General features: G+C 56.7%; 1 protein-coding gene across 3 annotated transcripts; it reads right to left on the reverse strand.

The window, feature by feature from the left end:
* Positions 1 to 120: 120 nt before the first annotated feature.
* Positions 121 to 19,916, reverse strand: HSPA12B (heat shock protein family A (Hsp70) member 12B). 3 transcript variants are annotated; one of them, XM_028828230.2, is made up of 13 exons: positions 19,752 to 19,916; positions 13,873 to 13,932; positions 11,653 to 11,775; positions 10,200 to 10,324; positions 7,797 to 7,983; positions 7,279 to 7,383; positions 6,845 to 6,961; positions 4,789 to 4,963; positions 3,860 to 3,946; positions 3,324 to 3,428; positions 2,951 to 3,209; positions 2,274 to 2,377; positions 121 to 1,676 (listed from the first exon to the last, which is right to left on the reverse strand). In XM_028828230.2, the coding sequence occupies exons 4-13, from the start codon at positions 10,205 to 10,207 to the stop codon at positions 1,021 to 1,023; spliced, it is 1,803 nt and encodes a 600-aa protein (XP_028684063.2). In that variant the 5' UTR covers positions 10,208 to 10,324; positions 11,653 to 11,775; positions 13,873 to 13,932; positions 19,752 to 19,916; the 3' UTR covers positions 121 to 1,020. The 3 variants fall into 3 exon arrangements, with proteins under 3 accessions (XP_028684063.2, XP_015004921.2, XP_077807393.1); XM_015149435.3 differs by having other exon boundaries at positions 11,678 to 11,775; positions 19,752 to 19,881; XM_077951267.1 differs by lacking the exons at positions 11,653 to 11,775; positions 13,873 to 13,932 and having other exon boundaries at positions 10,200 to 10,297; positions 19,822 to 19,889.
* Positions 19,917 to 20,491: the final 575 nt, after the last annotated feature.

The following is a 20,491-nucleotide window of genomic DNA, read 5'->3' on the forward strand; positions in this document are numbered from 1 at the left end:
TCTGGTCAGTTCCCTATGCACAGCTGAAAGCTTTCTCCCTTCTCTCTATAGCACCCGGAACCCCTACACTCCTCCCACTATTAGGGTCTCCACGCCATATCAGCAGGCTATGGCTTCCCCTTGAGCATAAATGTTTTATTGTCACCTCAGGGCTCTCAGGCAGGTGGGGCTGCTGCATGTCACAGTTGGAGGGAAGTGCCTGACATTTCACACTTTGGGAAACTGAGGCCCATGGGCCGTCAGAGAATGTCCTAAAGGCACACCGAGTCAATAGCAGAGCTGGGACCACCCCTCAGTGCTCCTTCTGGCCTCCTCATCCACCCTCCAGCTACCCTTCCATGGCTGGGGTGGGGTGCAAGTGGGGTCCTTCATAAGCTGCCCTTGGGGCCTTCCCAGATGGGTGTTTTGTCTAGAAGGAAATGCTACCCTCATAATTGCCTCCACCATAATAATGTTCCCACCTCCCATTAGAGATCTACTGCCCTTTCTACAATTCAGTCATATTTGGGTGGTCAGCACCACACCAGGACTGTACTACCACACCTGTCCCTCTGGAGTCCACTTCCCAGTCACTTTCTTACAGCACAAGGTTCCTCTGCCTGCCTCGCGGTTCAGGCTGGGTGCATCATTGAGTGAACTCCAGCCCTGCACCCCCACCCCTACTCGGCTAAGTTCAGACCAGGACTCCATCTTCTGTTGCGTTCTTCCTTCGGGGTCACTTGCCACTTGCAGGGCTGCGCGCTCTGTCTTGCAAACCTCTTCTCAGTCACCCTTACCCGTTCAGTCCTTGGCGGGTTCCTTCAGCCTGGCAGTCAGCGAACCAGGGCCCAATCCCAAAGCCAGTCTCTGGGTGTGTCCCCACCCACCCTGCCATGACCTCATCTCCCCGGGGCCGGAGGGCGGGGAAAGAGGCGCACACAGCAGAACCATCTTTTCCCCCGCCCCACCCCGCTCCGCAGGCCCGGGGACCGAAAGGGGGCGGGGCCGGGCAGAGGGCGCTCGCACCGCGCCGGCGCGCCCTCAGTTGGAAAGAAAGTCGATGGACGCGCGCACGGAGCGATTGGTGCTGACGTCGACGGCGGTGACCTTAATTTCGGTGTCGCCAAACTGCATGGCGGCGCGGATCTCGCGGCGGCCGGGAGGAGCGCCGGCAGCGTCCTGGCCGCAGTCGGCGGGCTCAAGCTCGAGACTGAGCGCGCCGCATTTGCGCACGCCGGGGTCGGTGATGAAGCGCGCATCCTCGGTCGCGCAGCAGTACAGGTTGATGAGCACGCGCCGCTGGCCCGGACGCGCCGGGCAGTAGCTGCGCCGCACCTCCTCGCCCAGGGCCACCGACTGCTCGGCGGCCACGAAGCGCTCGAAGACGTCGGTGCACCAGCGGCGGCCGTCGCGAACCAGCAGCTTCTCGGGCGGGTGGCGCCCAGGCACAAAGCGGTTGAGCACGCCCACGCCATAGGTGAGCGGCGAGCGGCGGACCCGCACCACGCCCGGCGCCTGGCCAAACAGCACCGCGCCTTTGAGGATGGTGAGGCCCACGTCGTGCGGGACCACGACACGCAGACCGCGGGCGCCCAGCGCCGCCTGCACCGCGTGCTGCAGCACCGCTGACTCGGCGAAGCCGCCCACCAGGAACAGCAGCTTCACACCCTGCACCTCCGGCCGCGCCAGCAGCGTCTCTGTGGTACAGGACGGGGGACGCGGGTGAAGAGGGCGGAGAAGGCGGGGAAAGAGAGCCACTGAGGCCACCACTAGGCGGCCACCGGCGCCTCCCCTCCCTAGCTCGTATCCGCCTAGCAACTAGAGAGTAGCCATTTGAGCACTTTCTTTGAGAGCTCCCGCGAGTCCTCGAGGGCTTTGCCTCCCCAACACTCACGCTCCCCACTTCTCTCCCACCACGAAACGTGGAGAACAAGAGATAAGGATATGCATTTACACGTATTAAACACCTAGACGTTGTGTGCAAGACATTATGCTCACTGTAGATACTTCAGCTCATTTTATCCCTGTGATAACGTTTTGAGAACCCAATACTATCACCCCATTTTATAAATGGGGAAACTGAGGCACCAGAGGTTTTTTGCCTTGGCAAGACTACATATCAACCCCCTAGCTCTTAATCACCACTGCACTTCATCCTCCAGGTGTTCTAGATGATTCTAGGTCTCATCCCAGTGTATGGATGTGTGGAGAGTTCTAGGCACTGATTGGGGGGGGGAATTATTCCGCATCTGTTTTATGTAGGGGCGGGTGGAGGACCGAGTTCAGGTGCTCACCTATGTGCTGGATGATCCCGCTGACTGTGGGCTGAAAGAGCTCGTTCATGGCTTCACAAGACATTCGGAGCATCCCCTGTGAGGACCACTTCACGAAGTTCACGCTGTTAGTGGTGAAAGGGGCACAGACCTATCGGTCAGGGCCCAGCTGCTTGCCCCAGTTTGGGGTCCGTGGTTCTTATTCTCTACCTCTGCCACCAGGCAGAAGTGCCTGGGCACCGACTGCACGTGGTGTCTGGAGGACTGGACCTGCTGGATGTTAGCCCTCATCCCCACCCTACTCAGTCAGGATTTAGTTGCCAGCCTGCTCCAGGTTCCAGGTACGAGGTCCTGGGGGAGGCCTCCCCTTGCTTTGGTGCAGGGAAGCCAAGGAGCATGGGCCGGCAGGGCCCCGGGGTGCGGGTGTAGAGAAGGCTGGGAGACCAGTCATTGCCGCCTCCCGGCCATGATTCTCTCTCTTGCCCCAGTTCGGGCTGCGGATTCCGTGGGTGGAGCCTGCTGGGCTGGGGCACTCACTCGCTGCTCCCCGCCGCCCCACCCCGACACCCTGCTGGCTTGGTGTATATGTGGGATGAATCAGGCAGATCCCCCACCGTTCCTTGGGGCCCGGGACCCTCCCGTGCACGGTCATTTCCGGGTCGGCAAACCCTGCCTGAGCCCGCGGGCCCGGGACCCACCTGCTCCTGCGCAGAGCGGTCTCCACGTTGTGGCCCCGCTGCTTGCGGTAGAAGTCAATGAAGGAGAAGGGCAGCGAGATGTTGAGCGCCCCTGCACGGTGCGGGCCAGCGGTGCGCTTTCGAGCCTCGAAGGCGATGGTCAGATCTACCCAGGCTGCTGGCCGTTGCCTTTTGAAGGTGGTGATGAAGTCCTCGCCGAAGATGCGGCATAGCAGCTGCTCGAAGGCCAGGTCCACGCCCACCGCGCCATAAGGGCCCCCTGGGGTAGAGCAGGGGGCGGAGGGGGCGTCAGCGCTCACCCGGCCGCCAGGGTGCGGTGGCGGGGCCGGGGCCCGGGCCACGCTGGGTACCGGGATGCCGCCTGGCTACTCACCAGATGCCTTGTAGAGCTCCTTGAGGGTGCCATGGGGCTGCTCCAGCTGGTGCACCGTCAGGTCCACGGTGCCTCCGCCGCAGTCGGCCACCACGTAGCGGTCTCCTGCGGCGGCGAGCGTGGGCACACACTCGTGGGCGGCCTCGCACCCTCAGCCCTGCGCCCCCTCCAGCCTCGCCCAGCCTCCAGCCCTGACCCGGGTCCCAAGGCCTGTCTGCAGGGTTGGGGGAGGGACGTGAGGGGCTTCAGGTGCTTGAACCTCAGACCACCACATATGGGCGCAGGGTGTGGGGGAGAAATGGTTCCAGAGGCTCTGCAACTCCACCCGAGCGTCCGCGGAGAATCCCCTGGAGGAGTGGGAGTTAGGGGCGCCGCTGTGAGTGGGGTGGGGGTGCGGGTGACTGTGAGGGGACGGCCAGGTTAGGTACAGCGGATGGAGGAGGAAGAGACGGGCTTTGCAAACATGCCTTTCCCCCCATCAGCATATGGTGCCCGGTAGGGGCCAAGGATAACTCTCCATCCCCCTTTCCCTCTACCTGCTTGCATCTCTGCCCACAGTTCTCCTACACCCGACTCCACCAGGAACGTGCGGCTGTGGCGGTACCTTCGCAGCTGCTCCCGAGCTGGGGGTCAGGAGATAGCAGGGAGTGAGATTAGAAGGAGGTGCTCCAGCTATGGCGTTCAACTCCCATCCTCCTGCCCAGGCCCTCCATGGGCACTGGGAGCAACCAGTGCTCCTGAAACTCCAACCTGCTCCTGACTGGGAGAGGGCAATCCTGAACCCCAAACTCCCACCCTGTATCCAACAGCTGGGGGGGAAGTATTTATGGACACAGGGCTTTCCTTTAACCCAGGAGGTCTCAGGTCATGGCAAAATCAGGGTTAGAGGGTTTGGAGGAGTGGAGGCAGGTAGGTGTCCTTGGAGTCTCAGAGGGGACTCAGGACTTAGGGCTTCTCCCTGCCCTGGGAGATGGCATCTGGGAGGATGACCATAGCTGTCCTTGGCCTCAGTGCCTGGTCTTGGCAGCAGGAGCTTGGGGCTGATGTGTGTCAGGGAAGATGATGGGAGTGAAGGGGACAGCCGATGCAGTGGGTTGACTTCTTCCTTTGTCAGTACCCCAGCAATTTCCTCCTGGGATAGGCTGTGTTTCCCCTGACCCTCAGACTCAGCGCTGGGCAGAGTCCTGCCCTCCTCAGACCTTGCTCCCCTAGGGCAAGGTGAAATCTCCACCCTGAGATTGGGTTCCCCCAGGTAGGACATGTCCCACCCTGAGACGAGGTTGCCCTTGGGCAGGGCTGTGCCTCCCTCCCTCAGATGGGCTCCACCAGGCATGTTTCTGCCTGCTCAAATTGGGCTTCTCCGGGGTGGGGACCCCCTTCCTTTCATACTGGACATGGCTGAGCTTCTGGCTTCAGTAACCCTCTGACCCTCCAAGGGTGGGTGGTGTCCCTGGGGGCAGCTCACCCTGACGGAAGCTGGAGTCGATGGAGCGGCGCTCACCCAGGCGCCCACCACCTGGGGCCCGGCCACTCAGATCCCGGAGCTGGTGCAGGCGCAGCTTGCGGCAGTATACCGAGGCAGCTTCAGGCTCCAGGGCGATGAGTAGCTGCTCTGCATTCTCTCGGGACACTAGTCCAGCCTGGGGATGGGTGGTGGGCAGGGTCAGGCGGCACCGTGGGCTGTCACACCTAAGATGGCACCGGGAGGTGGGGAATCGCGGGCCTGTGGGGCTCCCACCTCCTCCTCCATCACACCCCACCCATGTTAGGCCTCTCAGGCCCCTCTGTGCTGCACAAATTTGGAGCTGCCTCATAGCCACGCTGTGACCAGGCTGGGGAGGGAATGGCCCTGGCCAAAGATGGGGAAGAAGTTGCCCAGCAGGAAAAGACTCTAGACAGAATGCAGACCTAGAACCCCTGGGATGTGTCCCTTCAAACTTCCCAAGATAGCGGAGCTGCAGCAAGGTTCCCCTTCACAGGTGCAAGTGGCCAGCTGAGCGCTGGCTGGGGGTGTTGGCAGAGACTCTAGCACAATGTGGGGGGGTGTGGTGGCTCAGAGGAGATGGTGGGGAGCCCTTTTAGCTCACTGAACCCTGTTTCTCCACCAGGCTGGTGTCAGATGGTAGCCATAGGCCACCCCATTCCCAGGAGAACTTTGTTCCCAGGGAATCTGATACAGCAGGAAGGAAGCTGAAATTCCAGGCAACAAGACAGGCCAGTTGGGTGGAGAAAAACACTTGAGATCTGGAGTTATTTCCTTCATCAGGGCAGGGGATCCCTGTGGGAAGTACGTCATGGTTTTGTAGGGTTCCCCAGATTCTGACCAGATAGGGAAGAGGGATAAGGGTGTGAATGGAGACTTTCTACCCAGGGCCAGACTTTCCTGAGCAGCCAGGGAACAGCGTGAGAGGAAAGGGGGTGGGGAAATAGGCAAGGGGATGCTGGGGGAGCAGGTGTTTGTTCCAGCTGGGGACAGCCTTGCTTCTGTTGTGATCCTTGCACAGGTATGTTCACTGTGCTCAGAGTTAGCTCCTTCCAGTGAAAAGGGTAGCCATCTACAGACCTGGTCCTGGGTCATGCCTGGCCCATAGGTATGGGAGGATTGGGGGCCCCTCCAGGGTGTCTACAGGCAGGCTTGAGATCCCTTTTGGACAGCCTAGGGTCTGTATCCAAGGCTCCAGGGTTAGGACCAAACAATGAGTCTTGAGGCTACACCCTCTCTGTCTCCAATGGAGCCCCCCAACTCCTTGCTCTAGACCTTGGAGCATCTCAGTGGTAGGAAGACCTGTATGCACTGGCCAGAATCGCCTCCCTTTATACTTTCATAGTCCTATTTCCCCTGCTCAAGAACCAACAAAGGTGGGCGGTGGTGGGGGTGTCCCTGAAAATACTGATGCCAAGTGAAGTGAATGTTCTAGGTGCCCTGCCTGCCACTATGAGTGTTGGCTGCTATTGGCTCACAGCTGCTACCTCCTCTGGATAACGGCCCTCAGCTAAATGGGAATGGCCTCACTTGGAGAGGTATCCCTCCCATTCCCGCAGAACCAGTGACAGACCGATACGGATGTGCAAGAAGCTGGCCCCAGCTCTGTGCTACAGTTCTCCCTCTGCAGCTCCCCATGGGATCTAGCTGAGGCTAAACTTGAGGCTAGACTCTAGCCAAGACCACATCCTTCATAGCTCCTTCTCCTGTCCCACCTCCCTCCCTTGCCTTTCTCCTGACAACCCTTCTTCAATAGACCTCACGTATAAGACTCTCCATCTTGGGCTCTGCTTCTAGGACACCTGACTTAAGGCACTGTCTACACTGGCCTGGGCTGTGCCTCTTGTCCCTCTGTCCCCTGTTCTGCAGGCCCACTCCCTCTCCTGGTGGGAGCAACCCTACAAACTCCCAGCAGGAGCAGGCTGAAGTTCTTTCCACAATGACTCTGTGGTCTCAAGGGTGGTGGGGTGCATGCAGGCATGGGGGCAGGTCCGGGCCTTCATGAGCAGTGTTCTCTGACCCGTCTGCACATCCTCACCAGGTAGGCAGCTTCTCGCATGAACTGCTTGGCCGGCTGTTTCCAGATGGCAGGCACCGTCAACACCCAGCGCACAGTGTCCTTCTCTGGCAGTGATGGGCTCTGCTCCCTCAGCTCCTGGTGCAGGAGCGGGCAGTCAGAGAAAAGGTGGCTTGGAGGGAGGGTGGTCTTCAGCCCTCCGCGGAGCTGGAGGTACTAATCAAACCACAGGAAGGACTTCCCAGCAGAGTTGGAAGAATTGGCCCCCCTCCCATCAGTATGGCTTGGTGCAGGCTCTACCAGACAAAAAGGGAGGAGGGTACTGGAGAAGATGACCTCTGACTTCCGGCGGTGGCTACCCATCCAATGTCGGCGACGGGATGGGGGAGCGGTTTCGGATGAGGGGACAAGAGGGGGTCCCTGCTACAGTCGGCAGAGGTGGGGCCGCAGCGCACCTGAAGGGCGTGCTCCCTGAAGAAGCGGAGGGCATGGGCGAACACCTCCAGGGCGGGCATCGTTTTTCCATTTACTGCCTCTAGCTGGGTCTTCAAGGTGAGATCCTGGCAGGGACACAGGGCGGCTCTGCAGGAGGCCTCAGCTCGGCACTCATTTCCTGACGACCTTGCTCTTAAAATCGCCCCGTTTCCTGGAGCTTCCCCATCTCTTTAACACCATCCCACTCTTGCCCCAATCTGACATTAGCTCTGTCCCAGCCCCTCTCCTTAGCCCCACCCCTCCTGCAACCCCAGCTTCACTATTAGCCCCACCCACATTAGCCCCACCTCCACCTGTCTCATTTCTGTGCTCCGCTCACACTGGAGTCCGACGTCTCCCTTTAGCTCTGCCCCCTCTCAGCCACGACTCCATCGGGTCGGTCCTCACGCGTTTTGGTTTTGCCCCAGCCCCACCCCCCCATTAGCCCTGCCCTTTTCAATGCTGGCCCCGCCTCCCTGTCTGGAGCCCTGTGACTCACCGTGGCGCTGTGGATCTTCATCTTGAACTTCTCGAAGTAGAGCCAGTCCCGCGCCTCTTCCGGGTCCAGGTCATGGTAGTAATCGCGAGCGGTGTAGCCAAAGCTGTGGAAGGTGCCCTCCGGGGTCAGCAGCAGGCAGGTCGGGGTCTTCTGGTGGGCCACGCCCGGGTCTCCGCCCTCCCATTTCCTGCGGAGGCACAGGGCCGTCAGTGCAACCCTCCTTGGGTGGGAATCCAGGCAGAGGGAACAGCATGTGCAAAAACTTACAGATGTGAAAGAGCAGGGAGAACTAGCTATGGGTCGGTTGGACAGGCAGCAGGAGAAAATACAAGAATGCTAAGGTGAGATCATGAAGAGCACAGAAGGCCATTCAGAATTCTGTCTTCGTGGATTTTAAGTAGCGAAGAGGTATGACCACATTTGCCTTTAGAAATAAAGGTCACTGGCTCCCATGGAGCAACAGAATGGAGGGAAGAGAGCATGGAGAAAGGAAAGCAAGGAGGAGTATATTGCAGCCATCCAGGTGAGAGCAGGTCGGGTCTAGAGATGTTAGGGACACATCTAGAGATGTTAGGGGCTTGGTCTCTGATGGGAAGAGAGGGCTTAGGAGGACGCCGGGATGTCCCCCAGTTATTTGCTGTGACTTTCACCTCCACAGGACAGAGATAATGTTCCTGGATGTGTCCTTAGCCCCAGCATGGCCTCAGCTGTGTGTGTTGATGAGCAAGACATCTGGGATGTCCTACAGCTCCTAGAGGGCCGTAAGTGCCTGGAGCCTTTGTGGTTTCCTGTGATGCAGAAGGAAGGACAGTCCAATCTCACGAAGCTAAAGTCCCATGTATTTTGGGAGCAGTTACCTGTCTGTCTCTCCATTCAATCTTCCGTCCAGTCTCCAGGCCTGGAGAAGCCCCTCTTACCTCCCATCCCAGTGTGGGTTGAGAGCTTTGAGGTCTCCTATAGCTTTACCTACTGCCTGCCAACCCTCTAGGACACATTCAAAGGACTGGGGTCTTGAGGTCCCAAGGGGAGTGTTCACACAAAACCCACCAACATCTGAATGAATTTTTGAAACATGTCTTTCATAACAACAGTGTGACTTGTCAACTCAACCCTTAGAACCTTCATTTTCTTGTTTTTTATTTGAGATGTTGGACCTAGGAATCACCTCTAGGAATCTACCCCATAGAGACTGCAGCACAAGTTTTCATAGAAGGATATTACTGCTGCATTTTTGTAATAGTGAAAAATGAGAGGAGGGAAAAAACCCCTAAAACTGTCAATAGGGGAATGGATAAATTATGACACATCTGTACTATGGAATACTAGGCAACCGTTCAAAGAAAGTGGTAGCTTTGTATGTACTGACATGAAATATCTACAAAATAATGTTGAAGCTTTAAAACAAAGCAAGCTGTATATCTCACTTTTACTTAAAAAACACATATATGTTTGTATATGTGTGTGTTTGTCTACAAGCTTAGAAAAATATCTGTGGGCTGGGCATGGTGGCTCACACCTGTAATTCCAGCATTTTGGGATGCTAAAGTGGGAGGATCACTTGAGGCCAGGAATTAAAGACCAGCCCTGGCAACACAGTGAGACCCTGTCTCTCCAAAAAATTTTTAAAAAATTAGCCAGGTGTGGTGGTACTGCCTGTAGTCCTAGCTACTCAGGAGGCTGAGGTAGGAGGATTGCTTGAGCCCAGGAGTTTGAGGCTGCAGTGAGCTATGATCATATCACTGCACTTGTGGTATGATCACTGCACATAGCTTGTGTGACAGAGCAAGACCCTGTCTCTCAAAAAAAAAAAAGAAAGAAAATAAAAAAGGCCGGGTGTGGTGGCTCATGTCTGTGAGGCACTCTGGGAGGCCAAGGCAGGCAGATCACCTGAGGTCAGGAATTTGAGACCAGCCTGGCCAACATAGTGAAACCCTGTCTCTACTAAAAATAAAAAAAATAGCCAGGCATGGTGGCACACACCTGTAGTCCCAGCTACTTGGGAGGCTGAGGCAGGAGAATCACTTGAACCCAGGAGGTAGTGGCTGCAGTGAGCTGAGATCGCACCATTGCACTCCAGCTTGGGCAACAGAGTGAGACTCCATCTCAAAAAGAAAGGAAAAGAAAAAAGATTTGCATATTTTATTGTATGTTAATTCAAAATTAAAAACAAAGTCTTACTTTTCTTTCAGAGGGCTGGGAGCTGCTCCAGTTGAGACCAGGAACACAGGCCTGGGGCCCATCCTCCAACCTTTAGCCCGAGTGGGGAGCCCCAGACTAGGGGTGGCAGGGCCTCTGAGGAGACCCCCATGTCTCGGTGACAGTACTTTTGGGACCAAGCTCATCCCTAGGTATGAGGAACTCCCCACCCACCCCACCTCACTCTCCCAGCCCAGCTACCCTCACCTCATCATGTGGATGGCCTCAGGGTCACTGGCAAAGCTGAAAGCATAGCCACTAGACGTGGTGCCAAAGTCAATGGCCACCACCACGGAGAAGGAGGCCTGCTGGGGGGCTCGGGCCTCGGGCTTCTGCAAGTGCAAGACCTAGAATTAGCAAGTAGCCAGCAGGGACACCCCCACCCCCCAACCCCCAACGCTTCCTCTGCATGGGGAAGACACTCCCTCCACTGACTGTGGTCCAGACCAGCCCTGGACCTGGCCCACACCACCTGCCCACCTGCTCAGGCTCCTCTGCCCTCCCAGGCTCCAGGCTGAGCCTTGGACATGTCTCTCAGGTAGCCCCAGGCAGGGTTCGTCTCAAGCTCCTGCTTTCCTGCTTCCAGCCTCTGCCCACCCTCCCCCGGACTGCCTTAGCCCCACCCCCACCTCACACCATCTTCATAGGCAGCCACTAGTCTGGGCCCAGCTGGGAGCAATTTTGCTCCTCCAGGCAGTTTTACAGCACATGGACCAGTGCATGTATTTTACCCTCTTGCTCCTTGTGGCCACAGTGACACAAACCAGACTGATTCTATGGCAGACAGAAGAGAGCACGTGCATGTCTCCAGAGAATTGTGTGCCTTCTCCTGTGCCAGGGCTGGACTCCCTGAGAATAAGGGGGTCCCCACCAGGGCAAGGTCATCCACATGGGGTGACCCAGGGAGCTTGGGGGTGGGGAGGTGGTATCCTGGATACTTCAAGCTAGTAGTTTCCTTTTTATTTGAGACCGGGTCTCACTCTGTCACCCAGGCTGGAATGCAGTGGTGCGATCTTGGCTAACTACAATCTCTGCTTCCTGGGTTCAAGCAATTCTCCACCCTCAGCCTCCTGAGTAGCTGGGATTACAGGTGTGCACCACCACGTCCAGCTCATTTTTGTATTTTTTTTGTAAAGATGGGGTTTCATTACGTTGCCCAGGCTGTTCTTGAACTCCTGAGCTCAAAGCAATTTGCCCACCTCGGACTCCCAAAGTGTTGGGATTACAGGTGTGAGCCACCATGGCCAGCCCGAGCTAATAGTTTCCAGACTATTTTTTTTAGCAACATGTCTCCTTTCCTTCAGATATGACTTGGATTAAGGTGGACTGTGGTCAACAGGAGGCCCAGTGCTCTGGGGACCTAGAAAAGCCACATGCTCAGAGGAACACTTGCCTCAGCCAGGCCAGCTTCAATGGCTGTGGGTGCCTCCTGTGTTGGGGGGGGTTGGGATTAGTTACATGGGGCTCACCTTCTCAGTAGAATTGTTACCTTTATAGTCCAGGGCCGCCCAAGGCCAATCCTTCTGGGGGGCACATGACTGGAGTCTTGTGTATGGGGACAAGAGGCATGGTGGTATCCCCATCCCCTCCTCCTTCCTAGCCCAGGCCCTGTCATGACATTGCCAGGCACGATCCCATCCACACCACCCAGGCTACGCACCACCTGGTCCCTGCTCCGTGCTTACTGGAGACTGCGAGGGTGTGAGGGGGGCAATGCCGCAGCTTTCCTGGGTCCTTGGGGAGCCGGGTGGGCTAGGCACTGGGGACCGCTCCGGACTGGAGCCTGCAGAGAAGAGAGGGCAGTTCATCCTGGCACAAGCAGGGTAGGGATGGCAGTGGACCCCAAGCTAGGCACCCAGAGGTTCTCCATCAGTCCTTGCTGGGCTAAGGCAAGGGGCTCTCTGCTAGGGAGGAGGACTGGGGGGTGTAGGAAAGACACGCGTGACGTAGGGGCAGGAGCTGAGGGTCTGCTATCAGAAGCAACATTTCCCTAGCGGGTGACCCGTGCTTTCTCTGGGGACTCACTGTCTCCCCACTAGGGCCCCTCAGAAACACAGTGCGGGAGGGGAGAGACAGAAAAGCATTGTGTGGCAGGGAGACCCAGTCCAGAGACGGAAGGGCAGGGGAGATAGGGCAGGTGAGCTCCTGGGAGGGAGTGGAGGAGAGAGAAGCCCTTCTCCTTCAAAAGGTGGGGCTACAGACCTAACTGGCTCGGAGGTGGGGTTGCTCCCCTCCACCCTAAAGTTGGGCCACGTGGTTCTAATCAGGGCTTGAGGGAACTCCCCAGCTCCCATGCCCACAAGGGCCACAGACAGGCCCAACTGGCTGCTTGGGGAGGATCCAGGAGGGGCAGCATCTCCTCCCACACTCATAAAGACAGCCCAGTCCTGAAAGGGGGGTGTCCACACCATTAGGAAGTCTGATTCCCACCCCCCACCCACACATATACACACACCCTGAGCCAGCATTTCAGGGCAGGAGGCCCCATCAAGACCCTCTTGCAGGCCTGGGACTGAGCTGGACCTTTGGTGGGAGGGAGTGGAGTAGCCCTGGAGGACAGCCCCAGGCCTGGCTCCAAGGATCAGGCGGCTCATGAGGCAGGAGGGCCTGCCTGACTGGACCCCCACAGGTGTGGGCCAGTAGCTGCCACCACCACACTGGGCATTGCTAAGGGGCATGTGAAGAGTACTGGGGGCAGCCTTGAGATCCATGGACAGGCCAGGGAGGCTGGCTAGGGAGGGAGAGTGAGATCTGGTAGGAAGCTCCATGGACAAATCAGGCAGGCCCTGTTCTCCCTCAGCCACAGTCCTGCCATGTGCTGCCAGGCAGGTCTCCACTCTCCCTGGCCTTGGGGGTAACCTGGGAACATAGGTGAAGGGCCAGGCATGAGGGGGACTCTGGGAAGCACCTGGACAGGGCCAGAGTCTGAGGTGCTGGAGGGGCAGGGACAAAGTGGCCACATTCCAAGGGCTGTCTCTCCTCAGGCAGCCAGGGCAGGCTCCGGCCCTGCCACCAGCTGCAGCCTGAGAGGCCAAGTTGCTGTGGCTCGAGCTTGGGAAGGGAGGCAGGAAGGAAGGGCCCAGCCCACCAGGTCTTTGTGAATGGACTTCCTGAGGAGTGTCCCTCTTGCCTCCGGCCTCCCACCCCTGCAGAGAACCAAGCCTGCTCCCAGACCAGGCTATGGGCAGATGCACATGCACATGCACACGCAGAAGTCTCTGCATGCATGCCCACCTGCAGACTATACTCCCGTACACAGATCCTGTGCACAGAGACCTGCCCACAGAGACACACACTCACTGATGCACTCACACGGGGTCCTGTGCACACAGGCTGAACAAAGCACATGGACCTGCAAACACTCCTGTGCACACAGACCCTCCATGCACACACAGAATTCTCTGCATGTGTGCCCACTTGCAGACTATAGTCCCGTACACAGGTTCTGTGCACAGAGACCTACCCGCAGAGACACACACTCACTGACGCACTCACACAGGGTCCTGTGGACGGAGCCTGAACAAAACACACGCACACGTATACACTCCTGTGTGCACAGACCCTCCTGGCACACACACATGCACTCAGCCCACACTCATATATACATGGAGGTCCTGTGAATAGACAAGTCCTGTGTGCACACATACTCACACATACTAACATACACAAACCTCTGCACACAGACCCTCCCTGCACACACGGGAGGGTCCAGTAAGCACAGACCTGCCCTGCACACATGCACACACACACACACACTCACTCACAGAAGGGCTGTTGGGAAGCTCTGCGGGAGAGGTACATTGGACAACCTGTAGGTGGGTCTCAGTGCCTGCTGGGGTGAATGGGTGGTGGGGCAGGGCAGAGTGGTGGGGGTCCTTACCGATGTACAGCCCCTGCAGGCCCATCTCCGGGACAGTCAACATCCTTGCAGGCCCTGTAGCTGTCAACAGGAACAGACAAGCAGAGTGGGATTTATTTGTCCCTTTGTTCCCTCACTGAATGCTTATTTATTTTATTTGTTTACTTTTGGCTGGAGTCCTTTGAAGCAAATCCCAGCCATCATGTTGTTTCACCTATGAACTCTTTAATACATCTCTCCAACAGATAAAGACGTTTTCAACAACATCGCCGAAACACCATTCTCATGTCCAATGAAATTAACAGTAATTCCTTAAATCTCATCTAAAGTCCCACAGTTCCCAGCTTGTCTCAAAAAATGGCTTTACTTTCTTGGAATCAGGATCCTCCTAAATGTTTTCTGGTGCCTGCTCTGTGCCAGGTGCTAGGAGATATCAGTGACCCAGAGAGACACTGTCCCTGCCCTAGAAACCAACAGTCTGATGGAGAAGATAATTAGGCAAGTGATTTTGAAATGACAAGGGTTGCTGAGTGCTGGGAAGGTCAAAGCTGGATAATGTGGAATGGGAAGGGGACATGGTAAGTCTGGACGGAGGGCTGGGCTGGGCTCTCACCCTGCAGGCAGGGCCTGTGCACCCTATTTCAGATTTGGTTTTATATGAAGGGCAACAGCAAATCTTGAAAGCTTTGAGGTGGCAGGCTGGGGTGGGGGCATGACTCAATTTGTCTTTTCTTTTCTCTGAGACAGAGTCTCACTGTTGCCCAGGCTGGAATGCAGTGGCACGATCTTGACTCACTGCAACCTCTGCCTCCTAGGTTCAAGCCATTCTCCTACCTCAGTCTCCTCCATAGTTGGGATTACAGCTGCATGCCATGCCCAGCTAATTTTTGTATTTTTAATAGAGACGGGGTTTCACCATGTTGGCCGGGCTGGTCTCGAACTCCTGACCTCAAGTGATCCGCCCACCTCAGCCTCCCAAAGTGCTGGGATTACAGTCGTGAGCCACCATACCTGGCCTTCTTTTTTTGTTTGTTTGTTTTGAGATAGAATGTCACTCTGTCACGAGGAGAACCTACACTTAAAGGCCGAACAGAGGAACATGGACTGGCCAAGGAGATTGAGATGCCCCATGGTCTCATGAAGATTGTACCAAGAGATGGGTAAAGCTAGATCCCTGTAAGAGGTCCTCAGATGAGACTGGAAACACCTGTTTTAGTGGCCCAAGGCAGGTAAGCTTAGGTGAGGAGTGAGCAAGAGGTCACATGAGCTAGAACTTCTTTTCTTAAGATGGGGTCTTGTTCTGTTGCCCAGGCTGGAGTGTAGTGATGTAATCATATTGAGCTAGAATTTCTGAGAAGCTTGGCTGAGATCAGGAATGCATGTGAGGGCAGTAGTTGGAGGGTGCTAAAGCTGAAGGGAGGTGAGGAAGCATATTTATTTTCTAAGATGGGAGGGCCTCAATCCTGTCTGAAGTTCTGGGGCCAGGCTATAGGCAGGATATTCCAAACCATCAACAGCTTTGTTACTCAAAGTGTGGGCTGAGGACCAGCAGCATTGGTATCACCTGGGAGCTTGTTAGAAATGCAGAACCTCAGGCCTCATCCTAGACCTGCCGAATCAGAACCTGTATTTTATTTTTATTTATTTATTTATTTTTGAGGCAGAGTCTCACTCTGTCCCCCAGGCTGGAGTGCAGTGGCGTAATCTCAGTTCTCAACTCACTGCAATCTCCACCTCCCAGGTTCAAGCGATTATTCTGCCTCAGCCTCCCAAGTAGCTGGGGCTACAGGCATGCACCACCATGCCCCGCTAATTTTTGTATTTTTAGTAGAGTCGGGGTTTCACCATATTGGCCAGGCTGGTCTCGAACTCCTGGCCTCAGGTGATCCGCCTGTTTCGGCCTCCCAAAGTGCTGGGATTACAGGCGTAAGCCACCGTGCCTGGCCTATTTTAACAAGATTCCCAGGTGATTCAGGTGCACATTGAAGTTTGAGAAGTGTCGCTCAACAGTGTCTCTCAACCAGTCTGCAGACCACTGACACTATGTTCTCATTGGTGGGCCTGGCTGCTCCCCTAAACAAAGGGGGAGGCTACACAGCGCCAATCCATTCCCTCTCTGTCACCAGCGGCCCGATCAGAAAGTTTTGCTATAGAACACAGGCAAACACAGAGCTGGCTCTGGCATGCCCATACACACATGCACACACCCTTGCTCACACAGTTCACACAAACCAGCCCCACCGTGGACAGACACCTGGACTCCCGCACACTCTTGTATGTCCAGGATTCTCCTGCATGGCCAGCACCATGGAGATTTCCAGACACTCTTGCTGTCCTCTGTACCATTGGAGGTACACAGTTGGATGCTCAGGAATCAGAATCAGAAAAAGGATGGGGGCTGGTTGTGGGCACGCATATAGCAGCTGGTGTTGTGGAGAAAAGAGAAAGCACAGAGAGGGGAGGGGAGGGGTCTTAGGAGCCAGGGGCAGGAGCCCAGCTTAGGGTGATGGAGTGGGATGCTGAGCTGGGTCCCGCCAGCTCATGTGAGCTGATTATTTCTGTCTCTTCCCAGTTCTGCATTCAATGATATCACATTGGTAGCTTGAAATCAGTCATGGCTGGGAGTATTTACACCACAGAAATTGGCAAGCACTACAAATCAGGATTTTATCCCTCTACCAGAGCTGATTGAAAACCATTAACCAGCATACTACTGGATCAAGGCCTCAAGGGAGGAGCTGGCAGCCCTATTTGTATGTTGTTCTGATTCTTCAGCAAACACTTATCGAGATTCTTCATGCCAGGCTCTGTGCTTAGCACTGGGGAACCACTTTGCTGAATGAATGAATGGATTTTCTGGACTAAGGCTATTGTACCTGGGGGAGAAACAACCTAGAACCACCAGAAAAAAAAGACTCTGGGCCGGGCACCATGGCTCACTCCTGTAATCCCAGCACTTTGAAAGGCTGAGGCAGGTGGATCACCTGAGGTCAGGAGTTCAAGACCAGCTTGACCAATATGGTGAAACCTCGTCTCTATTAAAAATACAAAAATTAGCCGGGCATAGTGGCAGATGTCTGTAATTCCAGCTACTCAGGAGGCTGAGGCAGGAGAATCGCTTGAACTCGGGAGGCAGAGGTTGCAGCCAGCCAAGATCGCGCCATTGCACTCCAGCCTGGGCGACAAGAGCAAGACTCCATCTCAAGAAAAAAAAAAAAAACAACTCTGAGTCCTCCTTCTATGCTAGATTCCACATCCAAACCATGGGCCTATACTTTTCCTAGCTATCGGAAGCTTGTCCAGTTATCTACTGTCTCTCATGCGATATGCTGAGTGCCCCTATGCTGGGGTTTCAGGGATGGCAAGAGCCTATTAGGGCACGTGGCATGAGTGCATCATGCCACATCTCTGTGCCTCAACGCCCTTTCCGGTAGAATGGGTGACACAGAGGGCTTATGTTAACAAGTCCAGATATGCAAGGTGTTGATAAAAGCAGGGAGTTGGGCAGGTTTGAGCAGTGTTCTTTCCCTTCGTGATGCGGATTCTGAATTTTCTTGTTAGAGATTTTGGTCTCACTGAGAATCGCATTCTAGTCATCACGAGTTCTTTAAGGAAGGAGGTAGGAACTAAATCAATTTGTGTTAAAGGCTGCGTGTGGTGGCTCATGCCTGTAATTCTAGTACTTTGGGAGGTCAAAATGGGTGGATTGCTTGAGCTCAGGAGTTCAAGACCAGCCTGGGCAACATAGCAAAACCCCATCTCTGCAAAAGATACAAATATTAGCCAGGTGTAGTGGTGCATGCCTAGAGTCCCAGCCACTTTGGACACTGAGGTGGGAGAATTGCTTGAGCCTGGAAGGTTGAGGCTGCAGTGAGCCATGCTCACACCACTGCATTCCAGCCTGGGTGACAGAGTGAGACCCTATCTCAAAAAAATAAAATAAAAATGTGTTAAAGAAGGAGGATCCCACGGATTCCCCGAGAGGTGGAGGTAAGCCAAGAGGTGGCTGACTGCCAAGCAAGCACACACACCCAGGAACACTTAAGGAGAATGCTGACCACAGAACATGGGACAAGCCCAGCTCCCAAAAGCTAGGTCTGGGCAGAGTCCATAGCTGAAAATGAGGGGAGGCTGACCCCCGCTTCAGGGGCCTATTAATTTCAGACTGGTGGTGCCTATGGGTTTGAGAGTAATTGAGTGGGACAGTTTGATTTACACAGAAAGGAACTCCATTTCCTGGCTACAAGCACATGCCAAATTCTGGCCCCAGCCTGATCCCTAACCCTGCCCATAGACTGACCCCTAACTCCTGGCTTCATATTGACCTCTAGTCATCAGCTTCTCCCTGACCCCTGGCCCTGACTTCTACCCAATAGGCAGGGCCTATTAGTCACTGGGGACCAGGATAGGGTGTGGCCCAGCAGGAACTCACAACCAGAGACTCCCATCCCAGAGTGGCCCCGGTCTTACAATAGCCTAGGATGAACCCTGCCCCCCTCCCCCGGCCCACTCCTGCTCTTTTTTTTGAGACAGGGTCTTGCTCTATTGCCTAGACTGGAGTGCAGTGGCACAATCACAGCTCACTGCAGCCTCGACTACCTGGCCTCAAGCGATCCTCCCACTTCATCCTCCCAAAGTGCTGGGATTACAGGTGTGAGCCACCTTGCAGGGGCCAGACCCTTTGCCTGATAGAGAATCCTCGGAGGATCTCTTCCTGGGTGGGGTGTTTCAGCTGGGCACTCATGTCCCCAGGAGCACTATGGGAATGCAGTGTTCTGGGTTTCAGGGCTCCACATGATGCCTGTGTAGACAAAGAGCCCACCCAAGTCCTTATAGCTCCCCTCCTGGCTAGGACCCTGCCTCTTCCGCCTGCTGTTCTCTGCTCAGCACCCAGCCAGCCCTGTAATGGAACAGGACTCCGTCAGCGGGCTAAGTGAGGCCACAGGCGTTTCTTCCAAGCCACAGACTGGGCCAACCAGGGCCCAAAGCACAGATCAGAAACGGCACCCAAAGGGCTGCCCCACTCTGTTCTGGAGGGGAGCCCTTAAGAAGAAGGGACCATGGGTGGCTGAGTGAGGTGGCTGCCCCATCCTGCGCTGGGGCAGGGAGTGACAGAAATGGCCTCCCATGGCCCCTCCCTGTCCTCATCTTTGCTTTCCATACATCCTGCCGCACCCCCTTGGGTCCTCATCATGGGAGCAGCCAGTTCACAAACAACAGAGCCCCTCCCATGCTCTGCCCACAGCCCCCCATTACCCCTCTCTCCTGGGATTCCTGCACTGCGTCTGCTCTCTGGAGAGTCCCTTTCGTGCTCACTCCCTTCCAATCTCTCTCATCAACACACGCTAGCCTCACAGACAGGCTCCACTGCCCCAGCGGGAACCTGGACCCACCCCACCTGGACCTCAAGCTTGCCCGGAAGACCAGGTCCCGGCCTCAGACCCTGGCACCTGGGTCACTCGGTACTCTGCTGCACTTCGGGACCACAGGGCCTGGGACCCCTGAGGCACCCCCAACACACACACATACCCTCAACCCCCAAGTTTCCACCTCAGGCCTAGGCACCGGGTCCCCCAAATTGGCTCCCTGGAGCGGGCCCCAGCCCACACCAGTCCTGCCAGCCTGTAAGACACAGGAGTTTCTTCAGCCTCAGCCTCTGAGCAGCTGTGCAAGGGACAGGGGAGGTGGTCCCCCGAAGCCCAGGTGGGAGCCCAAGGTCGCAGTCCCAAGTGCCTTCCCGAACCCGCAGCCTCGCTGACGAGAGGGGTTTGCAGATCTGCCCCCACCAGACGCGTGGAGTCTGGAGGTTTTTGGTGGGGTCTCAGCCGACAGCCCAGGACGGCAAACCTCCGCGCCTTTCTCCACTCGGGGCGCCCAGCAGCCCCCGCCCCAGAACTCACCTCCGCCCTCCCTACAGTTCGAGCCCCGTCCAGCCGCTGCGATCCCGGGCCCGCAGCCCGTTAGCCCTGCCTGCTGTGGCGGCCGCAGCCCTCGACGTGCGCCCGGCCCTGCGGCCTCCCGCCTCCTCTCGCCGCCCACCCCGCCCGCCCGCCGCCCCCTCCCCCAGGCCGGATGGCCGCGCCGCCTGCGCCGCCGGGTCGGCCCGCGCTCCCGGCCCAGATGTGCGAGGCCGGGGCGGGGCCTGCCTGCGCGGGCCTCCGCCGAGGGGCCCAGCCTGGTCCCGCGTCCAGGGCCCCTCCCTGAGCCCCTCCTGCGCCTCCCCCGCTCCGCGAGCAGCCCAGGGGGTGGGAGAAGGGAGAGGGGGCGGCGGAGGGAGGGGAAGAGGAATTCCAGACCCTCGTCGGCCTCCTGCGGTCCAGCTGCGAAGGGGCTCCCCTGCCCCGCCCCCACAGGCCCACCTTGGGGCTCAGCCTCGGCCCCTTCAGCGAGGGTCCAACAGCTGAGGGGGAAGGGACCGCCCTAGACCCTTCCACTTCCCTGCCCCAGACTCCTCCAGTGCCTTGACCCAGACCTGTCCAGTCCCTTGACCCAGAACCCTCTCTCCTCCCACCCCTGCTGCCCCTTCAGTTTCCCTAGCCCGGTCCCCAGTGGCCAGAAAAGAGGCAGAATCGCGGATGCGGGCAGGCCCTCAGGTCCCCAGGCTGGGCCTAGCTCTGTCCTTGCTGGAGTTCAGACGACC

This window comes from Macaca mulatta, chromosome 10 (assembly GCF_049350105.2).
Source record: "Macaca mulatta isolate MMU2019108-1 chromosome 10, T2T-MMU8v2.0, whole genome shotgun sequence".
NCBI classification, from domain to species: domain Eukaryota; kingdom Metazoa; phylum Chordata; class Mammalia; order Primates; family Cercopithecidae; genus Macaca; species Macaca mulatta.